The sequence below is a fragment of the Oncorhynchus kisutch genome, linkage group LG15 (genome assembly GCF_002021735.2).
Source record: "Oncorhynchus kisutch isolate 150728-3 linkage group LG15, Okis_V2, whole genome shotgun sequence".
Classification (NCBI taxonomy): Eukaryota; Metazoa; Chordata; class Actinopteri; order Salmoniformes; family Salmonidae; genus Oncorhynchus; species Oncorhynchus kisutch.
The window spans coordinates 48,692,886-48,712,549 of record NC_034188.2 but is presented as its reverse complement, the minus strand read 5'-3'; the positions used below and the strand labels follow the sequence as shown (position 1 = coordinate 48,712,549).

Here is a 19,664-nt window from a genome sequence, read left to right as displayed (position 1 = left end):
TGTTGCACTGTTCTGTGAGCTTGTGTGACCTACCACTTCGCGCCTGCGCCGTTGTTGCTCCTAGATGTTTCCATGTCACAATAACAGCACTTATAGTTGACCGGGGCAGCCCAAGCAGGGCAGAAATTTGACTTAACTGGTCTCTTCAGTATGGCCATTCTACTGCCAATGTTTGTCTATGGAGATTGTATGGCTGTGTGCTCGATGAACGGGTGTGTCTAATCCTGAATGCTGATTGGCTAAAACTGCATTCCAGCCGGTGTCTATTCCACAAGCAAAATTTGATGTTAAAATGCCTATTTACTCTGTTCCATTTGACTGCTCAATCGACTGTCTCATCAATCCAGCCAGGCACTTTATAAACTTCATCTCCACTATAAAAAGCCTCTAGTCATTATCTTACATTTCTTTTAGACTAACATTTAGTTAACAGGGAGATTTATATAAACCTTGCTGTCTGTCTCCAACATTTGCAACATTGTTTCAATATTCAAATTCGATCTCCAGATGTCCCATAGTAATGAACCGTCCAAGGAGTCGGGATGAGACAGACACCTTTTCTCAGCCTGTCGAAATCATGAATCAGCATAATTTTTATGGATAATTATATACAAAGAACTATCAATAGAAAACAGGTCAAATGAAGCGAGGTACAGGTAGTTTGCAGTCTTTCCAACTTCAGTTTGAAGTGATTGTGTTAGCTGTCTTGTTGGCTAGCTCCTCTGAAAAAGTGTCGTATGAGAGCACATTTTCTACGCCTGGCGAAATCGCATATCATTAGTTTATTGTTATGGATGTACCCATATAAATGTCACTAGAAAACAGTTTAAACAAACACAAATGCAGCAACTTTGCTGTTATTCTGGCTGCACTTTTAGACGTGACTATGTTAGCCGTAGTTGGCTAGCTAGCAAGCAAGGGATAAGAACGTTGCCAGCCAGTATGGCAATGGAACATTTAGAACGAACGACTGGGTCACATCCATAGATACAGAACAAGAAGACTGAACGACTGGGTCGCGTCTCTGGCAACCGAACGACCAGCCGGCTTGGGTGGCAATAAATATGTGTCAGGAGTATATCTTGTGGAAGGATGAATATATCTTGAGTATATCTTGATGAGTATATATTGTGAAATAGTATGAATAAATTAATCACCATAAATATGAATAAAAAATGAAAAGCTGAATTGTCTTGAGTCAAAATAACTATTCAACTCCTTTGTTATGGCAAGCCTAAATAAGTTCAGGAGTAAAACTTAGCACACAGAGATGCATCACATAATAACCAATAACAGTGTTTAATATGATTTTTGAATCGACGACGTCATCGATACACTTATTGACGAAGCCAGTGACTGATGTGGTGTACTCCTCAGTAGCATCAGAAGAATCCTGGAACATATTCCAGTCTGTGTTATTTATTTATTTATTTTTTATTTTACCTTTATTTAACCAGGTAGGCAAGTTGAGAACAAGTTCTCATTTACAATTGCGACCTGGCGACTTAGCAAACAGTCCTGTAGCTTAGCATCTGCGGCACCTGACTTTTTTATTGACCGTCACTGGTGCTTCGTGCTTTACTTTTTCAGGAATCAGGAGGATAGAATTATGGTCAGATCTGCCAAATGGAGGGTGAGGGAGAGCTTTGCACGCATCTCTGTGTGTAGAGTAAAGGTGTTCTAGAGTTTTTTTTTTTACCTCTGGTTGCTCATTTAATATGTTGGTAGAAATTAGGTAAAACATATGAGGATGAGCGATTTCCTGTTTGCTTATGGCCTTATACAGGTCATTGAGTGCTGTCTTAGTGACAGCATCGGTTTTTGGTGGTAAATAGACGAAGAATATAGAATATAGATGAAAACTCTCTTGGTAAATAGTGTGGTCTACAGCTTATCATGAGATACTCTACCTCAGGCATTGGTAGGATATACGTGATCGTAGTTCATCTATTTTATGTACGTTGGCGAATAGGACTAACGGTAAAGGCAGATTATCCACTCGCCATTGGATCCTTACAAGGCACCCCGACCTACATCCCCGATATCTCTGTCTCTTTCTCCTGCGAATGATGGGGATGAGGGCCTTGTCTGGTGTCTGAGGTAAATCCTTTGCATCTGACTCGTTAAAGAAAAAATATTCTTCCAGTACGAGGTGAATAATCGCTGTCCTGATATCTAGAAGCTCTTTTCGGTCATAAGAGACGGTGGCAGAAATATTATGTACAAAATAAGTTACAAATAACGCGTATAAACATACACAATAACACAATTGGTTAGGAGACCGTAAAATGGCAGCCATCTCCTCTAGCGCCATTGTAATACTAGGGGTTTAAATACTTTCTGAAGGCACTGTATAGAGCATCAGGATCTAACAGTTTATACACACAGGACATGTCAGAAGTGGCATCTTTCTTTTTTTTTGAGAGGTAATGTTCAGCATGTACTACTTCCTCTGGCTTGAGAGGAATATTATATGTTTCTCTTCTGTGGGCCTCCCCTCTCTCTGTTCTCTCTCTTCCTTGCTTTCCGAAGTTGGATCACCTATTATTACAGAATAGTATCCGTGCCGTAAAAATATGGATTATTCTGAACAGAAAAACAACGACGCAATAGGAACAACAGGCAAACAATATTTACCTGAATTTAGCTAGGTAAAATATGGTTTCACTAATGCTCCATATTGATATTAGTAATTCATTCAATCTAAAGCCTGATTAACATTCAACTGTCTTAACCTATCACTAACCACAATACCTGTGTTCTCTGTCACTTTAACAACAAAATTGACACATGTACAGCCATGGGACAAACAGACGAGTTTGTCTTATACGGTTAACATGTAAACTATATTTTGTCTTCATTGTTTATTGAAAGCAAATAAATGTGTACAATTACCACTTACTGTTTCATACGTCATTAAAGTTGTTAGTTACTAGTAGCTAGCTAGCGAATTTTTGCCATATTTGCATTTACATGAAATCAGTTAAAACACCATGAAACAAGATTCGTTATCAATAACAAGATGAAACATGCTGAAATGAGCCACTACAATCCCCCACATATGACAATGTCTTGTCATTCTTGCTAGCAATCTGGCCATATAGAATCAGAACAGTCTGACTTCTGCCCCATGGAAGTGCGAGAATCGTTTTTGAGATGTGTGAAATGCTACAAGTAAATATTTTTCTATATATTTGTTTATTAATGTTACAAGTAAATATATATATATATTTTTTTTTATTAATGCTACAAGTAAAACAAAAATATATATTTTTATTAATGCTTCAAGTAATTTTTATTTTTTTATTTTATTAATGCTACAAGTAAATAATTGTGTTGCAAACACACACAATCTATTCACTTACTCCTGTAAATACAATAACCGTCTACGTGTTCGATGAGCTGCATCTCTAGCCCTTTTTCTCAAGAAGAAATTCTGTATGTCCATCTTCTTCTATAAGTTAGAAAAACAACGTTGACTCCGCTATCCAGCTTTGTTTTCTCAACCAACCCAACAACAGATAGCAAGTTAATTGAGCTGACGATACCCAAAGTAGCTAACGTCATGTTAGCCATAAATTAGCTAGCTTTATTAGATTGTTTTTGCATATTTGGACAAATTAAAGTGTAATGATTTAACTCCCAACTCTTATGGGACATTTATTTTGAAGGCACGTATAAATAACAACTGCACAAGGACAGACAGTGACTGACAGGCTGACACACACGTCACAGTTACAAATAATAGCTATCTAGAAATTGCGCAAAAAAATTGTTTTTCAAAGATTTCAAAGAAACGGAAAGTAGACAATGAAAGTAGGGTGTTCCAGCAAAAGTGGACATCGAAATAAAGTTAAAGTTGATATTCTTACGAGGCATAATCCCAGATTTTGAAATGACAGAGTTTGCTTCATTGCAGTCCATGAAGAGCACAAACACAGGGACATGTTTATTGGAGGGGGTTAATAATTGTGTGGCAAAGCTGGGACTGAGTTTTGAAAAGTGATCCAGTGTGACCACTTATGGGTGTCCAAACTTGACAGGAATTTTTTTTGGGCCTTTTGAAAATAATACAAGATGAAGTAACTGAGCTGAACCCAGATCAGAAAATGATTTTCCTGCATTGCACTATTCATAAGGAGGTGCTCTGTAAATCTGGTCTACAAATGAGCCATGTTGTGGATACAGTCACTAAAGTGGTAAACTTCATAAGAGCAGAAACTTTAAACCACAGGCAGTTTGTCTCACTGTTGGAAGAGAGACTCGGGTCATGCAGATCTCCCCTACCACATTAACGTGAGATGGCTGAGTTTGGGGAAGGTACTTAAAAGAGTGTAGGACCTGAAGTCGGAGATTGCTGACTTTCTGCAAATGAAAGGAACATATGTGGATTTCCCTAAACTGCAAGATGGTTGGCTGATTTTGCCTTCACCGTGGACATCATGGCCCTCATGAATGAACTGAATTCCAAACTACAAGGGAAGGGCCTTTTTGCACATCAGATATACAGTCCTTGTCAAAGTCTTCAAGGGCAAATTACACCTCCTGACCCATCAAGTAGAAGCCAACAATCTCACCCACCTTGCGACACTACTAGTCTGTTCCCCATCAGATGACCAGCGGGAGAAGTATACATCGCTGCTGCGTGCTTTGAACAGTGAGTTTTCTTGTCGTTTTGAGGATTTCAAAGTGTTGGAAAATGACATGCTGTTGGTTTCCTCTCCTTCACCGTCAATGTGGATAATGCTCCCAATGACCTGCAACTTGAGCTTATCGATCTTCAGTCTGAAGCAGTGATTGGAGAACTATTTTAACAATGTCACTGACAAGGTTTTATGCATCTTTTGTTGAACAAAACCTTCCAAAGATTAGGAGTCACGTTCAGAAGATGTTTGTACTGTTTGGGTCAACCTATGTATGTGAACAGACATTTTCAGTGAAGAAATATAACAAGTCAAGTCACAGATCATCTCTTACTGACTCTCGCCTCTAAACAATCCTGCACATAGTGAAGTCAGAAACTATACCTGACTTCACTGCTCTAGTCAATGCCCATCAGAGACTTCACTCCTCACACTGATTGAGTAGTTTAAATGTAATGTTGAGCTCTATCTTTCTTGTGTTGTTGTGCATACCCGTTAACAAGAGTTCTGTCCGTGGTGCTGAATGCAGTGTACTTTTCCCTCCATGTAGTTCATTGTATGTTTAATAATGAAAATACCTACCAAAAGGAGAACATGGACGTGGTTTATTTCTCTGCATGTTAAAAAAGTAAAATAAGTAACATATCAAGACGTAATTTACAGTAGATATATCTGTCAACACAGTCTTCAACTATGGTCAATCCTGTAACTTCCGGAGCCGACAGAGATGGCCGCCTCGCTTCGCGTTCTTAGGAAACTATGCGGTATTGTGTTTTTTGTGTATTATTTCTTACACTGTTGTCGCAGGAAATCTTAAGTCTTATTACATACAGCCGGGAGGAACTATCGGATATAAGCAACGTCAACTTACCAACATTATGACCAGGAATACGACTTTCCCGAAGTGGATTCTCTGTTTGGTCCACCACCCAGGACAATGGATTGGATCCCAGCAGGCGACCCAAAACAACAGCGCCGCAGAAGGGGCAGACGGGGTGGTCTTCCAGTCAGGCTTCGTAGACGGGCACATCGCTCACTACTCGCCAATGTCCAGTCTCCTGACAACAAGGTAAACGAAATCCGAGCAAGGGTTGCCTTCCAGAGAGACATCAGAGATTGTAACATTCTATGTTTCATAGAAACATGGCTCACTCAGGATACGTTATCAGAGTTGGTACAGGTTTCTTCACGCATCGCGCCGACAGAAACAAACATCTCTCTGGTAAGAAGGGCGGGGGTGTATGCCTTATGATTAACGAGTCGAGATGTGATCATAACAACATACAGGAACTCAAGTCATTTTGTTCACCTGACCTAGAATTCCTTACAATCAAATGCCGACCGCATTATCTACCAATAGAATTCTCTTCGATTATAATCACAGTCGTGTGTTTCCCCCACCCCAAGCAGACACCTCGACAGCCCTGAAAGAACTTCATTGAACTCTATGTAAACTGGAAACCACATATCCTGAGGCTGCATTTATTGTAGCTGTGGCTATTAACAAGGCTAATCTGAAAAAAAGGCTCACTAGATTTTATCAGCAAACCGAATGTGCGACCTGGCCTGGCAAAATTCTAGATCATTGTTACTCTAACTTCCGCGATGCATACAAAGCCCTGATTCGGCAAATCTGATTCACTGACATGAATCGCCCGTGCTCAGGTCTGTTCAACGCTGGTCTGACCAATCTGATTCCACGCTTCAAGATTATTGTACCCACGGTAACAATTAAAACCTTCCCCAACCAGAAACCATAGATTGATGGCAGCATTCATGCAAAACTGAAAGCGCAAACCACTGCTTTTAAATTAGGGCAAGGCGACCGGAAACATGACCGAATACAAACAGTGTAGCTATTCCCTCTGCAAGGCAATCAAACAAGCTAAGCGTCAGTATAAAGACAAAGTAGAGTCGCAATTCAACGGCTCAGACACGAGAGGTATGTGGCAGGGTCTACAGTAAATCACGGACTACAAAAAGAAAACCAGACCCCGATGTCCCAGACAAACTAAACAACTTCTTTGCTCGCTTTGAGGACAATACAGTGCCACCAACACGGCCCGCTACCAAAACCTGCGGGCTCTCATTCACCTCAGCCAACGTAAGTAAAACATTTAAGCGTGTTAACCCTCACAAGGCTGCCGGCCCAGATGGCATCCCTAGCCGCGTCCTCAGAGCATGCGCAGACCAGCTGGCTGGTGTGTTTACAGACAAATTCAATCAATCTCTATCCCAGTCTGCTGTTCCCACATGCTTCAAGATGGCCACCATTGTTCCTGTTCCCAAGAAAGCTAAGGTAACTGAGCTAAACGACTATCGCGCTGTAGCACTCACTTCCGTCATCATGAAGTGCTTTGAGAGACGAGTCAAGGATCATATCACCACCCTACCTGACACCCTAGACCCACTCCAATTTGCTTACCTTTCCAATAGGTCCACAGACGACACAATCGCAATCACACTGCACACTGCCCTAACCCATCTGGACAAGAGAAATACCTATGTAAGAATGCTGTTCATCGACTACAGCTCAGCATTTAACACCATAGTACCCTCCAAACTCATCATTAAGCCCGAGACCCTGGGTCTCGACCCCGCCATGTGGGACTGGGACCTGGACTTTCTGATGGGACGCCCCCATGTGGTGAGGGTAGGAAACAACATCTCCACCCCGCTGATCCTCAACACTGGGTCCCCACAAGGGTGCGTTCTCAGCCCTCTCCTGTACTCCCTGTTCACCCATGACTGCGTGGCCATGCACGCCTCCAACTCAATCATCAAGTTTGCAGACGACACTACAGTGGTAGGCTTGATTACCAATAACGACGAGGCAGCCTACAGGGAGGAGGTCAGGGCCCTCAGAGTGTGGTGTCAGGAAAAAACCTCCCATTCATCGTCAACAAAACAAACAAAGGAGATGATTGTGGACTTCTGGAAACAGCAGACAGAGCACCCCCCTATCCACATCGACTGGACGGTAGTGTCACGGCTCCTCTGCATTGCAGGGGCGGTTCCTCCGTTAGTGATTGGAGTCACCTGGGATCAGAGTATTTAAACTGTCACTAATCACCTCTCTCTCTGCTCCTCCAGGTATGAACCTGTTTTGTTTGTTCTTTTGTAGTTTTGCATAGTTTTCACTCAGTCATTCACACACACACACACACACACACACACACACACACACACACACACACACACACACACACACACACACACAGATTCACGCATCCATGCACTTTACATACACCTTACATTATGATACTTCCACACCTCATTCCTTTTTCTTACTTTAAAGTTAATAGTTTTGTTTACAATAAAGAACATGTTTTTAAATTGGCCTATACCTGTTCGTGTCCCCTCATTTTTGCCACAATGAGCTGGCCTCTGACAAGTGGGGGCTCATCTGTAAGTTAAAGTTAATTGTTTTCTAGTCTTACTTTAGCATTTTAGTTTACTTTAACATTTTGTTATAGTTGGTTAAGGTTTTGTCTAGATTGTCTATTGATATGTTTGTTTATTTGTAATTTGGCTTAATTGATTATTGTTTTGTAGTTAAGTTGGGTTAGTTTAGTTCAGATTGCCAAATCTTTTGTTGGAGGGGATGTTTTGGTTGGGCCAATATTGGAGAGAACATTGAGAGCCATGTGTTCTTTTGGTTCAGTTAGCTTGGTAGCTAAATTTGGTTAGCAATTCACTCTGGGTTTTTCTGGGTTTCAGCGAGTGTCAATAGGAGGCTCAGTGTTTTTGTTTTAGGTGGCAGTGAACGTGGGTAGAGCATCCCTTTCCTTTTTCCACTACATAGGCTCCGGAGCACCTCCGTGGTTATGGGGGGGGGGGCGCCAGTTTCTGGTTGTCTTTTTACCACCCCACTGGTTTTGTGTGCATAAAACCCCACCACATGTGACTGCACGAAGGCCAGGGCCAGTTAGTTAGTTGTTTTTGGAGGATAGTGGGGTGTGGCTCCTGTCCTTGAACCCAGACTGACAGCAGGTGAGTTGTTTTTTTCTCACTTGTAATAGTTGTATTGGTTGAGGAAAATGTCTTCCATTTTGAGTAGTTTTGTTCAAGCTTCTTCAGAGGTAGCCTTAGAATGGTGTACTAAGGAGCAGTTAATTGAAATTGCTGAACATTATCAGATTGAGATTGTTGATGAAAAAATTAAAGACGGTTAAAACTAGATTAAAGCAGGGTCTTAGAGAAATGGGTGTTTTTGGGGGTCTGCTAGTAGTGAGGGTGCAGGTTTTCAGTCTAGCCCTTCATTAACTTTTGAGCAGCAAAGGGAGCTGTTGCAAATGCAGTTAGAGTGATTGAGAAATGCTAATAGACCAGAAGGACTACCACAGTTTGATGTTTCACAGAATCTTTGTTTGTTGCCTAAATTTGGTGAGTCAGATCCAGACACATACTTTGCTTTATTTGAGTGTATTGCGGAAGCTAGAGCTTGGTCAGATTTGGGCATGACTATGTTGTTGCAATGTGTACTTACAGGTAAAGCACGTGAGGCTTTTACAGCACTGAGTGTAGCTGAGAGTAAAGTTTTTGCTAAAGTTAAATCAGCAGTTCTGAAGGTCTACGAGCTTGTGCCAGAGGCATATCGTCAACGTTTTCGTTACAGGAAAAAGTTAGATCACAACCTATTCTGAGCTTGTTCGTGATTTGACTTCTGCATTTAATCGTTGGTGTACAGCTTCTGAAGTTAGTACTGTGGAAGGTCCACCAGGGGGCAGGCTGGGCTCACGGATAGTAGCCCAACAAGGCATGGGAGACAAGGTAACCAGAGGCAATTAAGCACAGATGACGGTACTAATGACATATTCTCCTTCCCCTATAAGAGAGAGTATGGAACCAGCAGAGAGGGTGGATAACTATATCTGGAAGATGGCCACCGAGACAGAGGAGCTATCCATGAAGAACCACTAAGACGGTGACAATCCCGTGACCTTTGTTGTAGTTTAAAGATAATCCTATTGTGTTCCTGTTTGATCTGGAGAAGATGTTTTTCCTTGGGAGGTTTTCATTGATTATGTTGGAGTGTTTGTGTTGACCAAATGCCCTCAATAGAGAACTGTGTTCAATCAAGAAAACCTACTCCTGACTCGTTTATTCCACCTTCCCGCTTTAGAGTGACGTCCAATTAGTTGGTCCGCTCACAGTACTTTTGAGGGTCTGTCTAATTTGATTGGGTTAGAACAGTTCAAAAATTCTGTGTCTGACCAGGTTGCTACATACATGAATGAACGTAAAGTTAAGTCTCCAAGTGATACAGCAATCCTTGCAGATGAGTACAGGCTAACACATAAAAGCCATTTTGAGTCAAACAGTGACATGTACCATAAAAATAACTTTACTCCTTGGAATAGTAGGTCACCTTTTTCTGGGGCTTCTTTCCAAAGACCTCAGCAGAAGTTTGGGTCTGGAGGACTTAAAGCACCGATTAATGCTAATTCCTGTCGCTTCTGTTTAGTTGAAGGGCATTGGAAGAAAGATTGTCCTCTGCTTAAATCCAAAAAGTCAGGTCAAGTTAAACCTGCTGTGATGGCAAGTCCTGTTGCAGCCTCTGACCACCAGGGTGAGCTTTTTCAGCCACTTGTTGTTGAGTTTGATTTTCAGTCTTCCCATTGTGATTTTTTTTTTCAGCCTTTTATTTCAGATGGTGTAGTGTCCCTGGTAGATGGCAACCAAAATGTTTCAGAGTAAGAGTAAGCCATAAAGTCTTGAGTTGCCAGTCAAACTCCAGACAGAACAGTTGACTAGTTCTAGAGATTCATTGATGGTTGAGCAAAAAGCCGATACTAACTTAGCTGATCTGTTTGATAAAGTTGTTCTTGATTCAGTGGTGAGGAATAGTGTTATTTTCTTCTTATTGGGCTGTTGGTCAGGAAATGGGTTCCACACTATGATCAGGGTCTAGGAGAACCAGTCTTTCAAATAGTTGTACCTACTACTTTGCCAAATAAAGTGTTGCAAACTTCACATGGTGATGTGGCAGGTCATATGGGTGTTCGTAAAACTTATGATCGCATACTTCGTTATTTTTTTCTGGCCACGTTTAAAGCGGGATGTATCTCAGTTAAAACTTGTGATACGTGTCAGCGCACAAGCAAGCCAAACCAGGTTGTAAAGCCAGCACCTTTGTATCCAATACCAGCCATAGGGCAACCTTTTGAGCATCTTATTATCGATTGTGTTGGGCCTTTACCAAGGTCCAAGTCAGGTCATAGCTACTTATTAACTGTTGTGTCAAGCAACTAGATATCCGGCAGCTTTGTCCTTGCGTACCATAACTTCAAAATCACTAGTTAAAGCGTTAACTCAATTTATTTCAACATTTGGGATTCCAAAAATCATCCAGTCAGATCTGGGGTGTAACTTTACCTCCCATTTATTTGCTCAGGTTCTCAAACAGCTTAAAGTTAAACACAACAAGTCTACTGCGTTCCATGCCCAGAGCCAGTGAGCTTTGGAATGTTTTCATCAAACTTTAAAATCCTTGCTTTGTGCATACTGTACAGAACTGTCTGCAGATTGGGAGGAGTTGTAAGTACCTCGGCGTACACATCACAGACAAACTGAAATGGTCCACCCACACAGACAGTGGTGAAGAAGGCGCAACAGCGTCTCTTCAACCTCAGGAGGCTGAAGAAATTCAGCTTGTCACCAAAAACACTCAAACTTTTACAGATGCACAATTGAGAGCATCCTGTCGGGCTGTATCACCGCCTGGGACGACAACTGCTCCGCCCACAACCGGAAGGCTCTCCAGAGGGTAGTGAGGTCTGCACAACGCATCACCAGGGCAAACTACCTGCCCTCAAGGACACCTACACCACCCCAATGTCACAGGAAGGCCAAAAAGATCAAGGACAACGGCCACCCGAGACACTGCCTGTTCACCCCGCTATCATCCAGAAGGAGAGGTCAGTACAGGTGCATCAAAGCTGGGACCGAGAGACTGAAAAACGGCTTCTATCTCAAGGCCATCAGACTGTTAAACAGCCATCACTAACATTGAGTGGCTGTTGCCAACATACTGACTCAAATCTCTAGCCACTTCAATAATTACAAATTGGATGTAATAAATGTATCACTAGTCACTTTAAACATTGCCACTTTATATAATGTTTACATACCCTACATTACTTATCTCATATGGTTATACTGTACACTACATCATCTACTGCATCTTGCCTATGCCGTTCGGCCATCTCTCATCCATATATTTATATGTACATATTCTTATTCATTCCTTTACACTTGTCTGCAAAAGGTAGTTGTTGTGAAATTGTTAGATTACTAGATATTACTGCATGATCGGAACTAGAAGCACAAGCATTTCGCTGCACTCGCATTAACATCTGCTAACCATGTGTATTTGACCAATAAAATTTGATTTGATTTTGTAATAAGATTCTGGACTGCAATGGCAAAAAATATATATTATAATGTGGCCCTCCATGGAACATAATTGCCCAGGCCTGTGCTAGAAGGATGTCATGTCCTGCCATTGGAGGAGTGGGTGAGTGAGTGACTTTTCCCCTCATATCCTATTGTTTTTCGGTGGCTATACACAGCTAGAGATGCCGGCGTCATCTGGTTAGCTTGCAATAACTTGAACAACTGTTATACAGTTAGCATATGTCTTGCGTTCGCAAATTCACTCTGGCGATCTACTCCGATTTCAGAGCACTCTCTTCTGACTGTGCCAGAGCGCAGAACAACTGATGAATTTACAAACTTGCAACAACTGCTGAATATGACCAGTGTCAGTAAACATTAGGGCAAAAAAAGTTAGTCAAGTACGCTGTAGATAAAATGTAAACAGCCTAACCAGCTCTGCTCCGGCGAGTAAAAATGGTCAGAGTGAGGTGTATGGGATCAACATCATACCAAATGTATTCGCAAATGTAAATCCCCAATCCACAAATGCAACAATGTTTCACACACAAGTTATTTTCATAGAGATGGCTAACAACAGCAAGCACGCTGCAATAAAAAAACACAGTCCCACTCATCAGATGATGATGATGATAATTTGAAAATTAACTTATTTTTTAAAAGTTATTCTTGAAAAAGGATAAGCTAACAAATGAGCAACAGCATCCACTTTGATAACACCTGCTGCAGCCTCTGCAAACTAGCCGGCAACAAAAGCTAGCTAGCCGGACCATAGGAAAACTACTGCTCGCTACTGCACAGTGACTTGTTGGCCTTCAAGAAGGCAGAAGTTTCTATACGTTCTTGTAAAGTTGAATGGTAGATGCCTTTATCTAGCTTCTGATGGCTTAGCCAATGGCTGACTTCACTAGCTAGATTCATATCCCCAGAGACCAGCAAAGAAAAATCCTGATTTCCAACAAAAACTGAAAAGATTCAATCAGAAAATCATTGAGAATAACAATATAAATTATAATGATTTTTAAATTATTATAATCATTATTTTATAAATCCATACTGGGCATTTTGAACTCTTGTTATGGTGGTGATTTGACAAAATTACAATCATGGTCTTGAATTGGACTCGTATTTTTCTGGTCGCGGTCTTGACTCTATCTCAGACCCCTTGTTCCCCTTGTCTCTTGATCTTGACTCGATTTGCTCCAGTCAACAATTTCACTAGAAAACTAACCTACAACTAGACACCAATGCGCAACCAATCCATACGCTAATGACAGTAGGCCTATAAGGTGACCGCAAAAACACTTTAGTAAAGCCTGTAAAACACTATAGTATATAAATATTCTAATACTACAGTATTTATGGGGGTAATTTGTTCACCCAGGCAGTACTGACCTGTTATTGGATCTAGACTGACTCCGGCAATCAGCACCACATTTCCTGTCATGGGGTCCAACATGGGAGAGCCCACCTGGATGGGCTGGGGCAGTCGGGTGAGGGGACACACATGCACACCTCCCAGGGGGTACACCAGCCCAGTCTGAGGGTGGATGGTCACAGCTAAAATGGGCACCAGCACGCCTGTGTCAGGGTCACACATGGGTCTCCCTAGCAGCAGTCTTTGTCCAGGGCGGAGGCCTCTCAGTTGGGTCGTCACGGGCTGGGCTGAATGGCGGGAGAGGGGGTATGGCACAAACGGCAGGAGGGGAAACTCCCACTTTCTCATATCCCCTGATAACAAGGAGCAGGACATTTTTAAGTATCTACAACCTTATCTAAATCATACATTTGGATTTGAGTGAATCTAAATCATTACTATTCCTTAAACAATTCAGTCTTTCACTTTTTAATGTGTTTTGTACGTAAACTTACAAAGTTAAAGTGGATTACAAAGTCGTAATGCATGTACTATCGATCTCTAGTTGTGGTTACCACAGCGCTCTTGACTCACCTGTACATGAGTCTGTTGTGAAGACTAGGATAGAGCTGGCTGGGTCATAGCCCACGTTGCCAGCTACAGGCAGCAGTCTGCCAGTCTGAGGGTGGAGGAAGAAGTCAGGGGGCACTGGCATACTGTGCCCGCTGGCCAGGAGCATGTGGGTGTGGGGTTTCGGTAGTATGAGACCTGTGACAGAGTCTGTTTGGACCGCTCCACAGGCACGCACTGACCCGTCAGGGGCTGGAAGAAATGAAGTTGGAAAATAATTTGATCCACCTCATAGGAAGCAATATGTCAAACTTTATAACAATATTTCAGTAAATCTGACTTAAGTCTCTTACCCCAGCCAATGTGTCTATGAAGCAAAATTAATCTGACTGGAACATAGGCTGATTTACATTATACGTATATTGTCCCATTGACAAAAACATAACATCTTTCTACCACAAGGTGGTGTCATTTCACTTGCTACAGCTTTGGCGTGAACGCAACACAAATCAGGGTGACTGATGTATACCTACTATTTTTTTTAAATCTTCATTCATATAAAATATGTATTTCTCTGAACTTCTCAAATTTAGCAGGGACAGATAATAGATTCTAGAATGACTCTTTATTGCAGTTGTGTGCCTGTACTGTAAAATGCTAGGTAAAGCTCCGCCTTATCTCAGCTCACTGGTCACGATGGCAACACCCATCCGTAGCACGCGCTCCAGCAGGTGTATCTCACTGATCATCCCTAAAGCCAACACCTCATTTGGCCGCCTTTCGTTCCAGTACTCTGCTGCCTGTGACTGGAACGAATTGCAAAAATCGCTGAAGTTGGAGACTTTTATCTCCCTCACCAACTTCAAACATCAGCTATCTGAGCAGCTAACCGATCGCTGCAGCTGTACATAGTCTATTGGTAAATAGCCCACCCTTTTCACCTACCTCATCCCCGTACTGTTTTTATTTATTTACTTTTCTGCTCTTCTGCACACCAATATCTCTACCTGTACATGACCATCTGATCTTTTATCACTCCAGTGTTAATCTGCAAAATTGTAATTATTTGCCTACCTCCTCATGCCTTTTGCACACATTGTATATAGACCCCCCCTTCGTTTTCTACTGTGTTATTGACTTGTTAATTGTTTACTCCATGTGTAACTCTTTGTTGTATGCTCACACTGCTATGCTTTATCTTGGCCAGGTCGCAGTTGCAAATGAGAACTTGTTCTCAACTAGCCTACCTGGTTAAATAAAGGTGAAATAAATAAAATAAAAAAAAGATACTGTATCTGTTATTTAATGATTAAGCATTCGGGTTTCAAGCCTGGTGCAGTATGGTAAGAGGTCTCACCTATGATGTCCTCCTTGCTAAGGACGGAGCCAGTGTCAGGACACAGAAGTTTCGCCCCTGTGCCCTCTCCCAGGGTCGCCCAAGCCCCCTGTCGTTGGCACTCCCCCGACACCTGCTCTGCCATCTCGGATGTCAGTGACGCCACCCTCTGAACAACACTGTATTAACGATCATAGGGCACAGAGTTTATTTCTGGTCAGGTAACATTGTCAGTCATTGGGAAAACTCAAGGTTCTAACTGTGTACCACAAAGCTCTTAATCACAAAGCATAGCTAGGTCTATCTAACTTGGCTGTAGAGCTCCTGTTCTAAAGGGCTGATGTATTCCTGATGTTTTTCATTTCTCCATTGTTGTTAATTGATCAGAATATAACTGCTGTTGAAGGCAAGGATAAACAAGCTCATCACCGAGCTATGGACCCTGGGACTGAACCCCTCCCTCTGCAACTGGATCCTGTGCTTCCTGGCGGGCCAGGCCCTGGTGGTAAGGGTAGGCAAAAACTTTTCCTCCACGCTGACTTTCAACACGAGGGCTCCTCGGGTGTGTGCTTAGTCCCCTCCTGTCCTCCCTGTTCTCCCACAACTGCATGGCTTCGCATGACTCAAACACCATCATCAAGTTTGCTGACGACACAGAGGTGGTAGGCCTGATCACCGATGGCGATGAGTCAGCCTACAGGGAGGAGGTCAGAGACTTAGCAGTGTGGTGCCAGGACATCAACATCTCCCTCAACGTCAGTAAGACCAAGGAGCTGATTGTGGACTATAGGAGAAAGAGGGGAGAGCATGCCCCCATCCACATCGACGGGGTTGTTGTGGAGCAAGTCAAGAGCTTCAAGTTCCTTGGCGTCCACGTCATTAAGGACTTAACATGGACCACACACACCCACACAGTCGTGAAGTGGACACGGCAGCTCCTCTTTCCCCCAGTAGGCTGAAAAGATTTTGCATGGGCCCTCAAATCCTCAAATGTCTACAGCTGCACCATCGAGAGCATCTTGACTGGCTGCATCACCGCTTGGTATGGCAATTTCACCACCCTTGACAGCAAAGCGCTACAAAGGGTGGTGCGGACAGCCCAGTACATCACTGGGGCTGAGCTCCCCGCCATCCAGGACCTCTATATTAGGCAGTTTCAGAGGAAGGCCTGAAAAAATGCCACCCAAGCCATAAACTGTTCTCTCTGCTACCATCCAGCAAACAAGCCATAAGACTACTAAAAAGCCAGACTGCTAAATCATCAATTAATGGTACCAAACTATCTGCACTGACCCTACTCGCACTAGACATGATATACACAACAAACAAACAAACTCACTCACTCACACACACTACACTGTCACTCCCACACAAACCCCTGACACATTCACAAACACTACACAGCGTGCATCCAACCCGGAAGCCAGCCGCACACATAACACATACACGCATACCGACACAGCACACACACGCATACTCCCACACACACACACTTTCACAATCATCATTTGCTGTTGATACTCTGATACTCTGTACTGTCTGGGTTGGCGCCCCCCCTTGGGTTGTGCCATGGCGGAGATCTTTGTGGGCTATACTCAGCCTTGTCTCAGGATGGTAAGTTGGTGGTTGAAGATATCCCTCTAGTGGTGTGGGGGCTGTGCTTTGGCAAAGTGGGTGGGGTTATATCCTTCCTGTTTGGCCCTGTCCGGGGGTGTCCTCGGATGGGGCCACAGTGTCTCCTGACCCCTCCTGTCTCAGCCTCCAGTATTTATGCTGCAGTAGTTTATGTGTCGGGGGGCTAGGGTCAGTTTGTTATATCTGGAGTACTTCTCCTGTCCTATTCGGTGTCCTGCGTGAATCTAAGTGTGCGTTCTCTAATTCTCTCTTTTTCTCCCTCTCGGAGGACCTGAGCCCTAGGACTATGCCCCAGGACTACCTGACATGATGACTCCTTGCTGTCCCCAGCCCATCTGACCGTGCTGCTGCTCCAGTTTCAACTGTTCTGCCTTATTATTATGCGACCATGCTGGTCATTTATGAACATTTGAACATCTTGGCCATGTTCTGTTATAATCTCCACCCGGCACAGCCAGAAGAGGACTGGCCACCCCACATAGCCTGGTTCCTCTCTAGGTTTCTTCCTAGGTTTTGGCCTTTCTAGGGAGTTTTTCCTAGCCACCGTGCTTCTACACCTGCATTGCTTGCTGTTTGGGGTTTTAGGCTGGGTTTCTGTACAGCACTTTGAGATATCAGCTGATGTACGAAGGGCTAATAATAAGGCAGAACAGTTGAAACTGGAGCAGCAGCACGGTCAGATGGGCTGGGGACAGCAAGGAGTCATCATGTCAGGTAGTCCTGGGGCATGGTCCTAGGGCTCAGGTCCTCCGAGAGGGAGAAAAAAAAGAGAGAATTAGAGAACGCACACTTAGATTCACGCAGGACACCGAATAGGACAGGAGAAGTACTCCAGATATAACAAACTGACCCTAGCCCCCCGACACATAAACTACTGCAGCATAAATACTCAATTGCTAGTAGTTACTGTCTTGTCTCATCGCTACAATTCCCATACGGGCTCGGGAGAGACGAAGGTCGAAAGCCATGCGTCCTCCGAAACACAACCCAACCAAGCCGCACTGCTTCTTAACACAACATCCAACCCGGAAGCCAGCCGCACCAATGTGTCGGAGGAAACACCATACACCTAGCGACCTGGTCAGCGTGCACTGCGATGCAGTGCCTTAGACCACTGCGCCACCCGGGAGGCCCTCAATGTGCTTGTTTTTATTTTTTATTTTATGTGTTTAAAATTGTTTGGTGAAATATGCATAAAAGGAGAGTAATGACCCCTAATTATGCACCTTTGGATAGTTGTTCTTCCAATTTTGACCATGATTTAGTGACTACAAAGAAAATGTGTTGATCTTCTGGAATTTTTAAAAAGACAGACTAACTTTCTCTTTTGTTCGCTTTGACTCGAGAGAAGTATGGTTGCGTTAATCTTTTCGCAGGCAGTCGTGGTCTTTTGATGAATTTATTAATTTTGAAATTTTGACAGTATAATATAGTTTTGATGACTGTATTTATGTTTTGAGTTTTGCAAAAGGCCACCGAGTTCTGTGTTTTTGTGGACTTTGTTTTGTAAAATGACAACATTGGTCCAAGACATGCTTGTACGGGATTGAGAAAAACTGTAATATTCTCATTAATACCCCTGGCCAATTAAAAACAGCTGTAGTTCAAAGCTCTTTCCAGAACACACAGGCATGACAGGAAGAGACAAGGGACACAGATTCAGACATTACTGTTGTGGGTGTTCATCCCAGAGAGGGTGGTCAGTGTTGTCCACTGCTTGGCCCAGTAGCCTCACACACTCCCTGAGATGGGCCCCGAAGGTCCTGTGCACCGTCTGCTGGGCCATCAGCTCTGTCCTCAGGACCCCGAGCTGACTGTCCAAGAGATGCCTGAGCTGCTGGGCCAGAGACCTACGTCGGATCACCTCCTGCTCCACCTGGTGGTGTTTAGTGGGAGAGATGGAGGCAACAGTGGATCACAGTGGCACATGACAATGCCCTCTTATGTCAACAGGGGGATAGCATCTGGTATTGCAGTACTTTACCTACCACAATTTTAGTATAGAATGCAATGCACGTGAAACAATGAGACCTGGGTCAAATACAAGGTGCACTTGATTTAGCTTGATGTTTGCACTTCGGGGACTATTTCATTAGCTCCTTTGGTGTTTGTACGGCGTATCATGTATTTGATTCAGGTCAGGGCAACACACACCTGCCTCCGCAGCCTCTCATAGCCCTCCCTGGTCTTCCCAACTGCAGACCAGCCCGGCTGCAGCTGGAGCCCCTTCAGCTTGTCCATCACCCCCTGATACAGGTCCTTCACCTGCAGACACACACAAACAAACACTGTAGAGCATAGCAAGTTTCTGTCTCCGAAACAGGGTTCACAAAGACGTGCAGGGTCTACGCTGCTCATATTACTGTACATCGTTGTCGGCCCAGCTCCCCGGAGCAGTGTAATAATCCTAACCACTCTAAAATACTCCAACCACAAACAGGAAAGGCTAATACGGTCAGGGCCGGCCCCAGGCATTAGCAAGTTAAGTGACCACTTAGGGCACCATGGCACTAAGGGGCCCCAGCCCCAAAAATACATTTTCAACTTACTGTTGAGTTATAAATCAGAATACACAAGGTGCAATTTGGTTGTGCATAAGCATACATCTGTTTTTCTCTTGTTACGTCAGTCACTGACAGTCACTCAATTGACCCATGTCAGCTAAACATTTCTAGATTGGTAAATTAGTTTAGCCAGCTATCTAAACTTGTACTAATCATGGTCA

At 43.3% G+C, this 19,664-nt stretch overlaps 1 protein-coding gene across 1 annotated transcript in view; it reads right to left on the bottom strand.

Annotated features, from left to right (window-relative positions):
- Nucleotides 1-19,200, bottom strand: part of si:dkey-103g5.4 (uncharacterized) — a 44,416-nt gene extending 25,216 nt beyond the window's left edge. The window contains exons 1-5 of the mRNA XM_031790413.1: nt 19,094-19,200; nt 18,610-18,815; nt 15,326-15,483; nt 13,993-14,220; nt 13,437-13,772 (exon numbers count right to left, since the gene is read on the bottom strand). Coding sequence (XP_031646273.1) covers nt 13,437-13,772; nt 13,993-14,220; nt 15,326-15,483; nt 18,610-18,815; nt 19,094-19,180 — 1,015 coding nt within the window. The 5' untranslated portion in view covers nt 19,181-19,200. The remainder of the gene's footprint in view (nt 1-13,436; nt 13,773-13,992; nt 14,221-15,325; nt 15,484-18,609; nt 18,816-19,093) is intronic.
- Nucleotides 19,201-19,664: the final 464 nt, after the last annotated feature.